The sequence below is a fragment of the Hemicordylus capensis genome, chromosome 1 (assembly GCF_027244095.1).
Source record: "Hemicordylus capensis ecotype Gifberg chromosome 1, rHemCap1.1.pri, whole genome shotgun sequence".
NCBI lineage: Eukaryota > Metazoa > Chordata > Lepidosauria > Squamata > Cordylidae > Hemicordylus > Hemicordylus capensis.
The window spans coordinates 129,665,520-129,679,901 of NC_069657.1; the positions used below are offsets into that span (position 1 = coordinate 129,665,520).

Consider the following 14,382-nt stretch of genomic DNA (forward strand, 5'->3'; position numbering starts at 1 on the left):
AAGGCCTGAAAGGAAATATGCTACTGGGGACGTGCTATTGCCCTCCAGATCAAAACACTCACAGTGACTGGGAGTTGCAGCAGGAAATCAGGGAAGGTTAAAGGAGATGCAGGGCAGTAATAATGGGTGACTTCAATTACCCCACACATAGACTGGGTAAATTCACAGTCAGGTAATGACAAATAGGTCAAATTTCTAGATACTCTGAATGACTGTGCCCTAGAACATTTGGTCTTGGAACCAACCAGAGAGAGGTTGACCTTGGACTTAATCCTGAGTGGCACCCAGGACCTGGTGTGTGATGTCAGTGTCATCGACCCTTTAGGGAACAGTGACCATAGTGCCATCAAATTCAGCATACATGTGGGGAGAGAATCACCAAGGAAGTCTGACACAGACACTGTGTTTCAGAAGAGGAAAGTTCTCCAAAATGAGGAGTATGGTGAAAAGAAAGCTGAAAAATCAGGAGAAAAATCAGGAGAAAAATCAGGAGAGTCATTTTGCTCCAGAATGCATGGAGTTTATGCAAAACCACAATACTATAAGCCCAATTAGATTGTATACCCAAAAGGAGGAAAGGAACCACTAAGTCCAGGAGGATGCCAGCATGGCTAACAGGTAACGTCAAGGAAGCCATAAAAGGGAAGAAGACTTCCTTCCAAAATTGGAAGGCTTGTCCAAATGAAAAGAACAGAAAGGAACACAAACTCTGACAAAAGAAATGCAAGCTGACAATAAGGGAGGCAAAAGGAGAGTTTGAGGAACATTAAGCTAAAAGCATCAAGGGGAATAACAAAAACTTCTTTAAATACATCAGAAGCAGGAAACTTGCCAGGAAGGTGGTTGGACCCTTAGACAAGAGGGAGTGAAATGGATTATTAAAGAGGATATGGAGGTTGCAGAGAAGCTAAATGAGTTCTTTGCATCTGTCTTCACGGTGGAGGATACTGAGCTTATGCCTGTTCCTGAACCAGGCTTTTTGGGGATGGAGGCTAATGAACTGAGTCAGATAGAAGTGACAAGAGATGATGTTCAGTTTTTCTGTCTGGAAAAACTGAAAACCAGCAAATCACCAGGGCCGGATGGCATCAATCCAAGAGTCCTCAAATAACTCAGATGTGAAATTGCTGACCTCCTTGCTAAAATACATAACCTATACTTGCAGTCAGGCTCTGTACCGGAGGACTGGAAAGTAGCATATGTAACACCGGTTTTCAAAAAGGGACCTAGGGGCAATTCAGGAAATTACATGCCAGTTAGCTTAATGTCCATTGCAGGCAAATTGATGGAAAGCATCCTCAATTGTAAAAGCACATAGAAGAACAGGCCCTGCTGGGAGAGAACCAGCATGGCTTCTGCAAAGGTAAATCTTGCCTCCCAAACCTTCTGGAGTTCTTTGAGTGTCAATAAGTATGTGGATAAAAGTGATCCAGTTAACATAGTATACCTGGACTTCAAAAAAACTTTCGATAAAGTTCCTCATCAAAGACTCCTGAGAAAACTTAGTAGTCATGGGATAAGGGGACAAGTACATGTGTGGATTGCTAACGAGTTAAAGGACAGGAAACAGAGGGTAGGTATAAATGGCGAGTTTTCACAATGGAAAGAAGTAAGAAGTGGGGTTCCCCAGGGATTTGTACTGGGACCGGTGCTTTTTAATTTATTCATAAATGATATAGAAGTAGGGGTAAGAAGCGAGGTGGCCAAATTTGGAGATGTTACCAAACTCTTTTGGGTAGTGAAATCCAAAACGGATTGTGAGGAGCTCCAAAAGGATTTCTCCAAACTTGGTAAGTGGGTGACAAAATAGCAAATGTGGTTCATTGTTGGCAAGTGTAAAGTGATGCACATTGGGACAAAACCCCCAACTTCAAGCATACATTGATGGGATCTGAGCTGTCAGTGACTGACCAGGAGAGGGATCTTGGGGTCGTGGTGGACAGCTTGTTGAAAGTGTCTACTCAATGTGCAGCAGAAAAAGGCCAGTTCCATGCTAGAGATCATCAGGAAGGGGATTGGAAATAAAACTGCTAATATTATAATGCCCTTATACAAAACTATAGGGATGTGTGAACCGGTTCGAATTCGAACCAGTTTGAATTGAGCCAGGGTGGTTTGGAGGTTCGAATTCGAACAGAACCAGCCATCAGGTTCGAGCTGCAGGTTCGATTCGAACTGGTTAGAACTGGTTCAGACACCCCAAAATTGGTAGGATGGAAGCTGGCACCCAGGGGTACCTGTCACCCAAACCCCAAAGCAATCGGACATGCGTACAATTTTTTAATAAAAAAAATTTCTCATAGGGTATAATGGGACTCGAACCAGGCCATTATACCTTATTGTGGAGCACCCATGGGTGCCAAAAACCACCCAAACCCTGAAACAATAGGACAGTCCTACGATTTTTAATGAATATTTGAAATATTTTTAATTATTTTTCTCATAGAGTATAATGGGACACGAACCAGTCCATATCCCCTATTGTGGAGCACCTAGGGGCACAAAAGCAGGGTTATTGGTTATCCTCTGATTATTGGTGAATTGTTAAAGTATTTTTGAATTCCTCATAGAGAATAATTAGGATTGCAGCAAATGTATAGCTTCATGTCGGGGGGAAAGGGGTGTCGTAGAGTGGAGTGTGGTGGGTGGTAGTTCCAAGGGTGGGCAAGGAAGCTATCAGAATTATTTGAAAGGAATTGGGCAAAGGGCTGATTTTTAAGTGATTTTTGAAGTTTACGCGTCTTTAAGGTTTTTCTCCCTAAAGAAGCATGGAGGTGTCAGCAAATGTATAGCTTCACGTCGGGGGCAAAGGGGTGGCCTAGAGCAGTGTGGGGTTGGTGGTAGTGCCAGGTAGGGGCAAGGAAGCTACCTGAATTTTTTCAAAGGATTTGGGCAGAGGGCTGATTTTTGGTGAATTGTTGAAGTTTACGCGTCTTTAAGATTTTTCCTCATAAGGTATAATGGAGCTTTCAGTAGCCCCATAAGTGCACTTGGGGGGTGCTGGGGTTGCCCAGAGTGAGTGGTGGTGTAGTGCACATAGGGTGCCAACCACCCCCATGGGTTTCTAACCCATGGGGTACAGGGTTCTGTTGTTTCTGAGGTATTCTGAGTGTGGATTCTATGATAGCAAATGAGATTTTCAATGAGACACCATGAACCCACTCTAATTTGCTATCATAGAATCCACACTCAGAATACCTCAGAAACAACAGAACATCCCTACAAAACTATGGTGCGGCCACGCCTAGAGTACTGTGTTCAATTCTGGTCACCACATGTTAAAAAAGGACATTGTAGAACTGGGAAAGGTGCAGAAGAGAGCAACCAAGATGATCAGGGGCCTAGAGCACCTTTCTTATGAGGCTACAACACCTGGGGCTATTTAGTTTAGAAAAAAGACGAGTGCGGGGAGACATGATAGAGGTCTATAAAATCATGCATGGTGTGAAGAAAGTGGATAAAGAGAAATTCTTCTCCCTCTCACATAACACTTGAACCAGGGGTCATCTCATGAAATTGATTGCCAGGAAATTTAGGACCAACAAACAGAAATACTTTTTCACACAACACATAATCCACTTGTGGAATTCTCTGCCACAAGATGTGGTGACAGCCAACAACCTGGATGGCTTTAAGAGGGGTTTGGATAACTTCATGGAGGAGAGGTCTATCAACGGCTACTAGTTGGAGGGCTGTGGGCCACCTCCAGCCTCAAAGGCAGGATGCCTCTGAGTACCAGTTGCAGGGGAGTAACGGCAGGAGGGAGGGCTTGCCCTCAGCTCCTGCCTGTAGGCTTCCAGTGGTATCTGGTGGGCCAATGTGTGAAACAGGATGCTGGACTAGATGGGCATTAGGCCTGATCCAGCAGGGCTGTACTTATGTTCTAAAGTTGCTAGCGTGGGGCAGCAGCATACTTCCTTGCTGCCCTGGTCAGTGTCAAACTGGAAATGCCTGATGCACGTGCATTGCACGGTCTTTTGGAGGAATTAGTTAATCCTTTACATGGGTTTGTGGGCTTGCCTCAGCAGGTTGGCAAGGGCATAAGCCAGGAGACCTAATTCTCCTTACTCTTTACTATACATTGTACAACCAAAGCCTATGTTGCCGATTCAGCTGGCACAGCACAAAAACAGAGGTAGCATCCTTTAGTAGGCAAGTGTTGCTGCTGCCATATGAAAGCACTTTTGTCCAGGCTCTGTACCGAATCACAACCTGAGCGTATCTAGGCAAGAGGCCTTTTATCTCATTTCTTCTATGGTCAAGTAATAAACAAGGTAACCCAAAAAGATTTCACGTATAAATATGTTGTACAGCAAGTTGCTACATCAATGGGAATGATGGGGAAATCACCACAAAGCAGTCCTAAAGGACTGCTAATACTTTGCCATTCCACTCTGTTTAGCAGAATTTGCCACCCTCTTGCCTGAAATACCAACCTCAATCTTGCTGGCTGCAGTGAGCTCATGCCATTGCTCGATGACATGCTGCAAGTCAACATCACCAAGAGGCAGTCTCATCTCACCAATGATGTCATGTTTGGAAAAGCGGTTGAAATCATACACCTGCATGACCAATGCAGATTCAGCTACCTCTGCTTGGGGTATCTGGAAAGGAAAAAAGGAGAGGGCAACCTGATTCCCAGCTTTCTCTCATGAGGTCAAATCACATGTCTTTCTGGCATTATATGTGGGCTTGATGCAAACATTCATTTGGGTTACACAGATCACCAAACACAAGTCTTTTCAGATTAGGCCAAAGGTCTATCTCATCCAATATGACAGGGATCTCCAACAGTGGACACAACAGTGGACACAGTGGCTCTTAGGGGGCCCCTCAGGAAATTGCTCTCCACAGGCCCCCTCCTACCTGGGTAGGCCTCCACCTCACAAAGGTTATGGACAAAGAAGTGGTCTCAAGAGGCAACAGTGGGCCCTTCTGCAAGCCCATAGATGCTCAGCAGCTGCCCAGTAATGCCAACCCGAGTGTATTACATTGAAAAGCATCCATTCCTTAAGCCTTTCTTCAAATGGAAAATACTCCATTCTCTTGATCATTTGACCTCGGCCAGCTTTACCATAGCCTTTTTGAGATGGGAAGGTATTATCTTCATTATTACCTTTGTGCCCATCTTTCTCCTGCATGTGGCTAACAATCCCCCAGGTCTCAGAATGTATGCATTATGCATCTGTACAAATGTTTCACACCATATGCTCATCAAGACAAGCTATTTTGAGGACATAAACACAAGTCCCCAGGATCGTTTTGAAAACACAGTTTATATTCCAACACACTGAAGGCCTCACATGGAAATTAATAGCCCCAACTTATTTAGCACAGAGATAAGGTAAAGGTAAAGTGTACCATCAAGTCGATTTCGACTCCTGGTGCCCACAGAGCCCTGTGGTTTTCTTTGATAGAATAAAGGAGGAGTTTACCATTGCCTCCTCCCATGCAGTATGAAATGATGCCTTTCAGCATCTTCCTATATCACTGCTGCCCGATATAGTACCAGCGGGGATTCAAACCAGCAACCTTCTGCTTGTTAGTCAAGCATTTCCCCGCTGTTCCACTGGACAAGGATAACAAGCGTTTAATATAAACATTCATTGGCCATTAATAGGGGTGTGTTCCTACTGAAGTCAAAGTACACCAGACCACTAGGTGCTACTGAAAATTTTATCTAAGCTTTTTCTACTCTACAGCAAATCCTCTGAACAAATATGCCCCTTGCAATATTGCACTGGACAAATGTGGATTAGTTAGTTGACAGAGCTAATCTTTTTCCTACCTGAAAAGTGAAGTTCTCATTGAAAACAGGGTTGAGGGTCTTACGGTAAACCTTTGTTTCATACTTCTTCTTCATATCAGATGTCAGGTAGACAATCACATAGGGATCAGAGGTTCCGCCACTGTCCATGGCCTTCAGATCTGCTGCCTGCTTCACTCCAACCTTCATCTTGAAAATAATTTATATGAAAAAATTAACATCATGCAATAACAATCTGCATTAAGTTTGGATATTCTCAGGAAGAAAGGAATTGGCGACTGGAGCAGGAAACCAAGCCAGATGCAGAAAAATAAGATGGTGAGGAGAAGCTGTTTGGCACCAGAGGATGGGAGGGAATCAGATAAGCACTCCATAGGCTAAGCATGCATTCATGATCTGCCTGGCAGATCATGTACTCAGGTTGACCTTCTATGCACCAAAGTGAGGCAGCTGCCTAGAGCAGCAGATGGGGCGGGGGATCAGTGTCATCTGCCTCCTGCCACTATAACCAGTTTGGCCACCACTACTATTTCCCCTGCTCTCTCTGTCTTTTGAAAAGTAGGAGAACAGGAAGTGTAGAATTTCTCCCTGACTCTGCTCCAGAAGACAGGGATGGCAGGATAATATGTTGGAGATGGAGATCCAGTGCATCGACCTTTTGCTCCAACTATCCTAATGACCACTAGGGGCATTGGGAGTAGAGGTAGTTAGTGAGGGTCCCCCTACCTGTCCCTGCTTTTCCTCTACTCTATCATCCCTGCCTTGACTCCTTAGGTATTTCCTGCAGTGAGTCAGACCTACTTCCTTTCTCCTTGGAGAGCAGCTGGGAGCATCTCTTTCTCTCCCCTCCTATTCACTATGTAGCTCATAGTTAGGATAGGTCTTTCCTATCTCAAATGTACTTAACATAATAACTCTTATTTACTTTATACTACACTACAATCTCCATGCTTGTTCTTGACTAACTGTAACAATAAGGCTCTGCAGTACTTCGTAACTGGAGTGGGCAGCTTCCTCTTGGTGCTTTGCTAAACCATCACAGAATTACAACATAATAGTAGCATCTAGGGATGTGTGAAATGATATGGGTACAAAAAAATTTGTACCTGAATCTGACTGATTCAGGTGATTTGTAGACAAAACAAATCGCCCCTGTCCTCAATTGCCCAGATTTGGGTACAAAACAAATAACCCCAGATTCGGACCTGAAAAATTTGGAGATTCAGACCTCCATTTTGTGGCCAAAGTGAGTTGGGTGGTAGTGCCCAATGGGTGGAAACTACCACCAAATTCCAAAGAAATTGGGCAAAGGGGTGATTTTAAAAGAATTATTGAAGTTGGCATGTCTTTGGGGCAGATTCAGGGCAGAAAAGGGGTTTCGGGGGCAGAAGAGTGGGCCAGTGCCCTAATGGGTGCCTGCCACCACTCAGATTTCAAAGAAATTGGTGAAAGGGGTGATTTTTAAAGAATTTCTAAAGTTTGTGCCTCTTTAAGCTTCACCCCATAGGGAATAATGGGGAATTTCAGCAGCTCCATAACTCCAGTTGGGGGGCACCAGGGTGGCCCAGAGTGAGTGGTGGTGTAGTTCACATAAGGTGCCAACTGTCCCCAAACCCACAAGCCCATGGGGCACTGAGTTTTGCGGCTTCTGAGGTGTTCTGAGAGTAGATTCTCTGGTAGGAAATGAGAGTGGATTCAATGACAAAAATTTATTTATTTATTGTAATAAATTTTTAAAAGCCACATTAATATTTCAGCCTGGGGTTTGCAGTTTATACCTCATGACTTCGGAAGTCATACTCCAGGGAATATTGCATCCGTCCTCGTTTCTCATTGTCCAGTCCACATTCTATGTCTTCCGTATCAGGCTGGACCTTTGTCAAGAAAGCAACATGCAGTCAAAGGTGACTAAAGTGTATTGCACCTCTAAATCAAACTGCACTCTTAGAAGCTGGAGATCAGTTCAAAATTCATGAGAGGTACATTGCTGGCAATGAAAAAACATAATTGCCATGTTCTGGGACTGAGACATTAAGGAGCAGCCATTTTGGAACCAAACAAAATTAGACTTGTACAAGATTCTATCAACAGCAAATAGCAAGAGAAAAAGAGAGGATACATTAAAAAGACATAAGCCACTCTGTTATGTAGGCTGCTCCCAAACATCATGCCCTGCAAAATGCATTTTTCATCTGTTTCCTTTCCCAAACTGAATTTATGTGGAGCTGTCAGTAGCAAGGCAGTCCTAAAACCAGCAAGCCATGGAGAAGCTTCTTATTCTGACCTGGCTCCAGATACCTTCATCTATCTATCTAATTCTCTAAGGTGTACCCATGGCTAATCCTGTGTGTGGCAACTCTCGCGAGAGTTCCAGCAAGAGAGAGTTGCTGGAATGGCAGCTGCTGCCGAGGAGGGAGGGGGATTGAGAAGAAGGGGAAGAAATGAGCAATGGCATCTGTTGCTGCCGAGTCTCCTCACGAGGAGGATGGCTGAGCCAGGGTGTGAGAGTACACCGAGGGATAGAGATGTGTGAACCGGTTTGAATTCGAACTGGTTTGATTTCAAACCAGGGTGGTTCGAAGGTTCAAATTCGAACCAGACTAGTCATCAGGTTCGAGCTGCAGGTTCAAATTTGAACCAAACAGGGGGTGGTTTGATTCAAACCAGTTTGAACTGGTTTGAACCTCCAAAAGTGGGTGGGGTGATAGCTGGTGGGGTGATAGCTACCACCCAAACCCCAAAGCAATCGGACATTCATACAATATTTAATGAATTTTTGAAATTTATTTTTATTTTTCTCTAATAGGATATAATGGGACTCGAACCAGCCCATTATTCCCTATTGTGGAGCACCCATGGGTGCCAACAAACACCCAAACCCCAAAGCAATCAGACACTCCTATGATTTTTAATGAATATTTGAAATATTTTTAATTATTTTTCTCATAGGATATAATGGGACACAAACCAGCCAATTTCCCCACTCAGGGGTGCCTACCACCCAAAAAACTGCAAGGCAATCGGACACTCCTCCGATTATTGGTGAATTTTAAAAGTATTTTTGAATTCCTCATAGGAAATAATGAGGATTGCAGCAAATGTATAGCTTCACGTCGGGGGGAAAGGGGTGTCATAGAACAGAGTGCGGTGGGTGGTAGTTCCCAAGGTGGTCAAGGAAGCTATAAGAATTATTAGAAAGGAATTGGGCAAAAGGCTGATTTTTAAGTGATTTTTGAAGTTTACATGTCTTTAAGGTTTTTCTCCCTAAAGAAGCATGGAGGTGTCAGCAAATGTATAGCTTCACGTCAGGGGCAAAGTGGTGGCCTAGAGCAGAGTGTGGTGGGTGGTAGTGCCCAAGGGGGGCAAGGAAGCTATCAGAATTATTTGAAAGGAATTGGGCAAAGGGCTGATTTTTAAGTGATTTTTGAAGTTTATGTGTCTTTAAGATTAGCAATGAGAGTGGATTCATGGTTTGTCATTGAAAATCTCATATGCTACCAGAGAATCTACACTCAGAACACCTCAGGGGAAAAAAAACCCAGTACCCCATGGGTTAGCAACCCATGGGGGTGGTTGGCACCCTCTGTGCACTAGGCCACCACTAACTCTGGGCCATCCCAGCACCCCACAAGTGGCTTTAAGGTTTTTCTCCATAGGGAAGAATAGAGGTTTCAGCAGCCCCATAACTGCACTTGGGGGGTGCTGGGGTGGCCCAGAACGAGGTTGCCAACCACCCCCATGGGTTGCTAACCCATGGGGTACTGGGTTTTGTTGTTTCTGAAGTGTTCTGAGTGTAGATTCTTTGGTAGCATATAAGATGTTCAATGACAAACCATGAATCCACTCTCATTGCTAACCTTAAAGACACATAAACTTCAAAAATCACTTAAAAATCAGCCCTTTGCCCAATTCCTTTCAAATAATTCTGATAGCTTCCTTGCCCCCCTTGGGCACTACCACCCACCACACTCTGCTCTAGGCCACCCCTTTGCCCCCGACGTGAAGATATGCATTTGCTGACACGTCCATGCTTCTGTATGGAGAAAAACCTTAAAGTCTTGTAAACTTCAAAAATCACTTAAAAATCAGCCTTTTGCCCAATTCCTTTCAAATAATTCTGATAGCTTCCTTGACCACCTTGGGAACTACCACCCACCGCACTCCACTCTAGGACACCCCATTCCCCCCCGACGTGAAGCTATACATTTGCTGCAATCCTCATTATTCCCTATGAGGAATTCAAAAATAATTTTAAAATCCTCTCTAATAAAAGCCTTGGTGTCCGTCCGTGGCGTGTGTTCGTGCCTCCCTGGCATGTTCTGGGCATGTGCGGAGCACATGCCCAGAACAGAGCAAGGGACAAACGACCGCCAGCACCCGGCGGACATCTTGGGTGGCCAGAAACGGCCGTCCCGAAGAAGTCGGGTCTGCGGCGGAGGGGGAAACTGGCCAAGGCAGCGGCGGAGCCGGTGCCTCGGCCATTAGCTGCGGCGCAGGCAAGACGAGGACAAGACGGCCAGAAGCAGCCGCCCCGAATAAGCCAGGGGCAATGGCGGCGGGGGAAATACAAAACGGAGGCTCCTCCCTGTGCACAGGACGCAATAGGCATCTGTTGCGCCCAAAGCACCAGTTCAGGAAGAAGCTTTGCAGAGAGAAGAGCTCTGCTTGCGAGCTCCTCTCTCCCTCTCTAATTAACGACTCTCTTCACCCGAATGACGTGGGCCAGGGTAAGAAGGACACGCCAGTTGGGAGGAAGGGCGGAAGGGCGGTGGTGTCGGCCGCGGCAGCAATTTTCATCAGTAGGTCTGTCTAACTAGGACCGTTATGAGAAAATTCTGTTGCTTAAAAGGTGCTGCCTGAGATCCTGCACTTCCTAAGACCAGAGAGCGCTGCTGCCAGTCAGAATTGGCAGTTGGGAGGGAGGGTGGGAGGTCCCTCTTTGCAATTAAAGACGGCAGAGAAAGCTAGCGCCCGTTATCATAACGGGCTTAAAAATACTAGTTCACCCATAATCAGAGGAGTGTCTGATTGCCTTGGGGTTTTTTGGGTAGTAGGCACCCCTGGGTGTCTACCATCCACCATACTTTTGCGCCCCTAGGTGCTCCACAATAGGGGATATGGGCTGGTTCAGGTCCCATTATACCCTATGAGAAAAATAATTAAAAAAAATTCAAATATTCATAAAAAATCATAGGGGTGTCCGATTGCTTCGGGGTTTGCATGGTTGTTGGTACCCATGGGTGCTCCACAAGAGGGAATAATGGGCTGGTTTGAGTTCCATTTTACCCTATGAGAAAAAAATATAAATAAATTTCAAAAATTCATAAAAAATTGTACGAGTGTCCGATTGCTTTGGGGTTTGGGTGGCAGGTACCCTTGGGTGCCAAATACCACCTTACCCATTTTTGTATGTCTGAAATGGTCTAAACTGGTTCAAACCGGTTTGAATTCAAACCGAACAGGGGGAAGTTTGAGCAAAACCAAAATCGAACCACCCCCTCCTGGTTCGAATTCGAACCGAACCAGGCAAACTGGTTTTGTGCACATCCCTACTGAGGGACATCCATGCAGGCTGGAAGGGAAACCCTGACTCGGCTGTCCTCCTTGTGAGGAGACTCGGCAGTGACAGGTGCCATTGCTCAATGTCTGAAGAGAGACTGGCTATGGGGGTGAGGGGAGACTGGCCAAAGGGAGACTGGCTGAGATGACTGGCTGAGGGGAGACTGGCTGAGGGGAGATGCCTGGCTGAGGGGGTGAGTGAGCAATAAAGTCCTAGAGCGTGGATGCAGGATGCTCTGTCCTACCCCTCTAGGACACTTTCCTGCCTGTATTTTATGGCAGATTTGACTTTGGAACCCAGGAATGCCTAATTACTGAAATCCTTGTTCATTCCCCTTGAATACAACCAGCCAGCATCTCATTTGGAGTGTTCAAGTGTGGTATAGTGGTTAGTATGTTGGACTAGGACTGGACACAAATGCAGTAAACAAACAAACAAACAAACACCAATTAACTTGCTTTTGCATGCAGACAAGAAAAGGGAATCAATAGGACTTTGGGCAACCTGACCCTCTGAGGCCAGTTGCTGGATTGCATAAGTGGGGTTCCTGTTCTCCTGCTATGCATTTGCTTCTTCATTCTACCCACTCTCACTAGTTTGTGTTGACAGTCTGGAGCCCACTGAGATTTCCACAGACAGGGTAAAATCCTGCTGAAGTTTCTTGGGACTGAACATACTTCCTTGAAACTCAACATGTTATTTTGCAACACCCCATCTAAGAATATACTGACTAGTTCTTGGCCACAGTGGGAGCCACAAGAAGACAACCTTACCAGACTGGCTGTAGTGGAGGAGCCATTGATGCTAGCCAAGTTGAGTTTCTCCTTCTTCTTGCGCTTCTTTCTGCAACAGCAGCACTTGATGATGCAGATGAGGAACAGGATGAGGATGAGGCCTACTGCAACGGCTATAGCGATGAGAGCCCATCGGGGTACTGACAGCATTAGGGGACAAGGTACGGGGCAAGAAATAAGAGGTTCATGTTTAGTCTTTGCGCAATGCATATCAGTGCATTAGTAGTGTCCCTCACTAACTGAGCAAAGGCAAACTTTTTAAAAGTGGTGGTTCTCTTTATTTAGCAGAGGAAGAGCAACTGGCCCTATCCAATCCAACCCCAGCACAGCATCTCTCTAGTGGCTGTTGCTGGTGTGTCTGTCTTACGTTTCTTTTTTAGATTGTGAGCCCTTGGGGGACAGGGGGCCATTTTATTTATATCTGTGTAAACCGCTTTGGGAACTTTTGTTGAAAAGCAGTATATAAATATTTGTAGTTGTAGTAGTAGAGAAGCATTTTTGGCCAAAAGTAGTATCTTCAAGAATCCTGGGTTCTGGCACCACTTTCTAAACATTAGGCAAATCATTATGATCCAAAACGACTAGACCTGAATGTCAAAAGCTAAGTGGTTCTATGTTCATATACCTGTCATATACTTGTATTTCCCCCCGCCCCTGTTCTTTTCTGTCACAAAGTTTTGGTATTTGGATTCTCCTGTGGTGGTTGTGTGACCTCTGAAATATGAGTGTCCAATTTCAATGGCAAAATTATTCCCTGCTGATCTTTCAAGGAGCCAGTTAGTGTGTTTTTTCTGACTGTCAGGAACATTAATTTTAATTGTTATAATTACTACCACCAGATGGCATAATTAGATGCCTAACTGGTTCCCTTTCCACCACCCACCCTCAAAGGGAAACAGACACATTATAAATTTGGTAAAGCAACCTCACCATGAGCACCATGGTGAACCTCACCATGCTGAAAACAGCCAAATAAATTTCTTTTCTCATCTTATCTTGCTGAAGTCCATTTGTAAAAAGACTAGAAAGGAAAATGAAAGAAACCAATCCACAGAAACTCATTTATGATCATAGCTTATTTGTGAATTTCAGCCATTTGTAAGTGCAACTTTACTGTACCTATTTCTTTTTAGATGATTTACAGTTTTACAATTATTCTTGTTAGATATCTGTGTAAGCCAGAAGATATGTGCCTAACCTCACGTGCTTTATGAGGAGGGCAGGAAGGAGACATGATAACTGAAGATGGGTATTACATGTGAAAAGATGTATTCTCAACATCCCCTTCCCTGCCAGCAGCCTGGAAAAGCTTCATGACATCAGCAGCTGCCCTTCCAGTGGCCACAAAGGAGCAGGGGGTGGATGCAATCATGCCAAAGCTGCTCTAGCTGCTCATGATTGGATGCAATCATGCCAAAGCACATCTTCAAAAAATGTGCTTTGAAGGCTAGTGCATGCACATCCATTGACAGCAACTGCTGCAGGCACAGGTCTCAATGTCTGCTGTGTAGGTGAGGGTGTGCCATGTGCCAGGAGCCCAGGTAGGAGTGGCATCTGGGTTCTCATGACTGGATGATCAGGATAGGTAGGTGCTGCTTTTCTCCACCCTTATGTACAATGCTGCTCACCCTCCACCCTTTTGTACAATGCTGGGTACAAAAGCTGGGTAGCCCTGCCATGAGCAGCCTGATTGGGAGGGAAAGCTTGGCCTCTCACTGTCATGGAAATCTGGGTAGCTCTCTTCCTGCCATAATTATAGCAGTCACGAGAACCAGCCCACTATATCTCAGCTGATCGTACCTCCCATAAAAAGGAGGTGAATCCTATGGGGCTGGCAAGAATAAGAGTGGAAGGAATCAGGACATCTTGGCAGACAGAGACATGAGGGTTGGGAAGATGACTTTGGAAAAGGTCAAAAGCCCTATTCACACATTATGTTTAACACTCAGGCAATCTGTGTACAATGTATACTGTACAGGTGCAGATCTGTACGCCAGTACTACACTTCTTATATGTGTCCTACATTTGAAGGGGCCTGTACCCAGGTTCACTTTTTTAATGAACACGGGTACAGTCATTCACACAAAAAGCGTACAGACGTATGAGCATACAGACATCTGAACACAGTTACAGCATAATGTCTGAACAGGACGAAAAGATCATCTGGAGGTTTTTCACACATGGCTCTATGCCTCTGGGTATCTGAAGAGCGAATCTGCTTCGCAGCAGATTGAGGGATTAGATGGACCATTTGCATAGCC

General features: G+C 45.0%; 1 protein-coding gene across 2 annotated transcripts in view; it reads right to left on the minus strand.

The window, feature by feature from the left end:
- The window catches only part of SYT8 (synaptotagmin 8), a 41,192-nt gene that overhangs the window by 10,176 nt on the left and 16,634 nt on the right, over positions 1 to 14,382 (minus strand). For both annotated transcript variants that reach the window (XM_053252142.1, XM_053252152.1), the window contains 4 exons: positions 12,101 to 12,261; positions 7,546 to 7,641; positions 5,789 to 5,956; positions 4,437 to 4,604 (listed from right to left, as the gene is read on the minus strand). In XM_053252142.1, the coding sequence (XP_053108117.1) occupies positions 4,437 to 4,604; positions 5,789 to 5,956; positions 7,546 to 7,641; positions 12,101 to 12,261 (593 nt within the window). The remainder of the gene's footprint in view (positions 1 to 4,436; positions 4,605 to 5,788; positions 5,957 to 7,545; positions 7,642 to 12,100; positions 12,262 to 14,382) is intronic.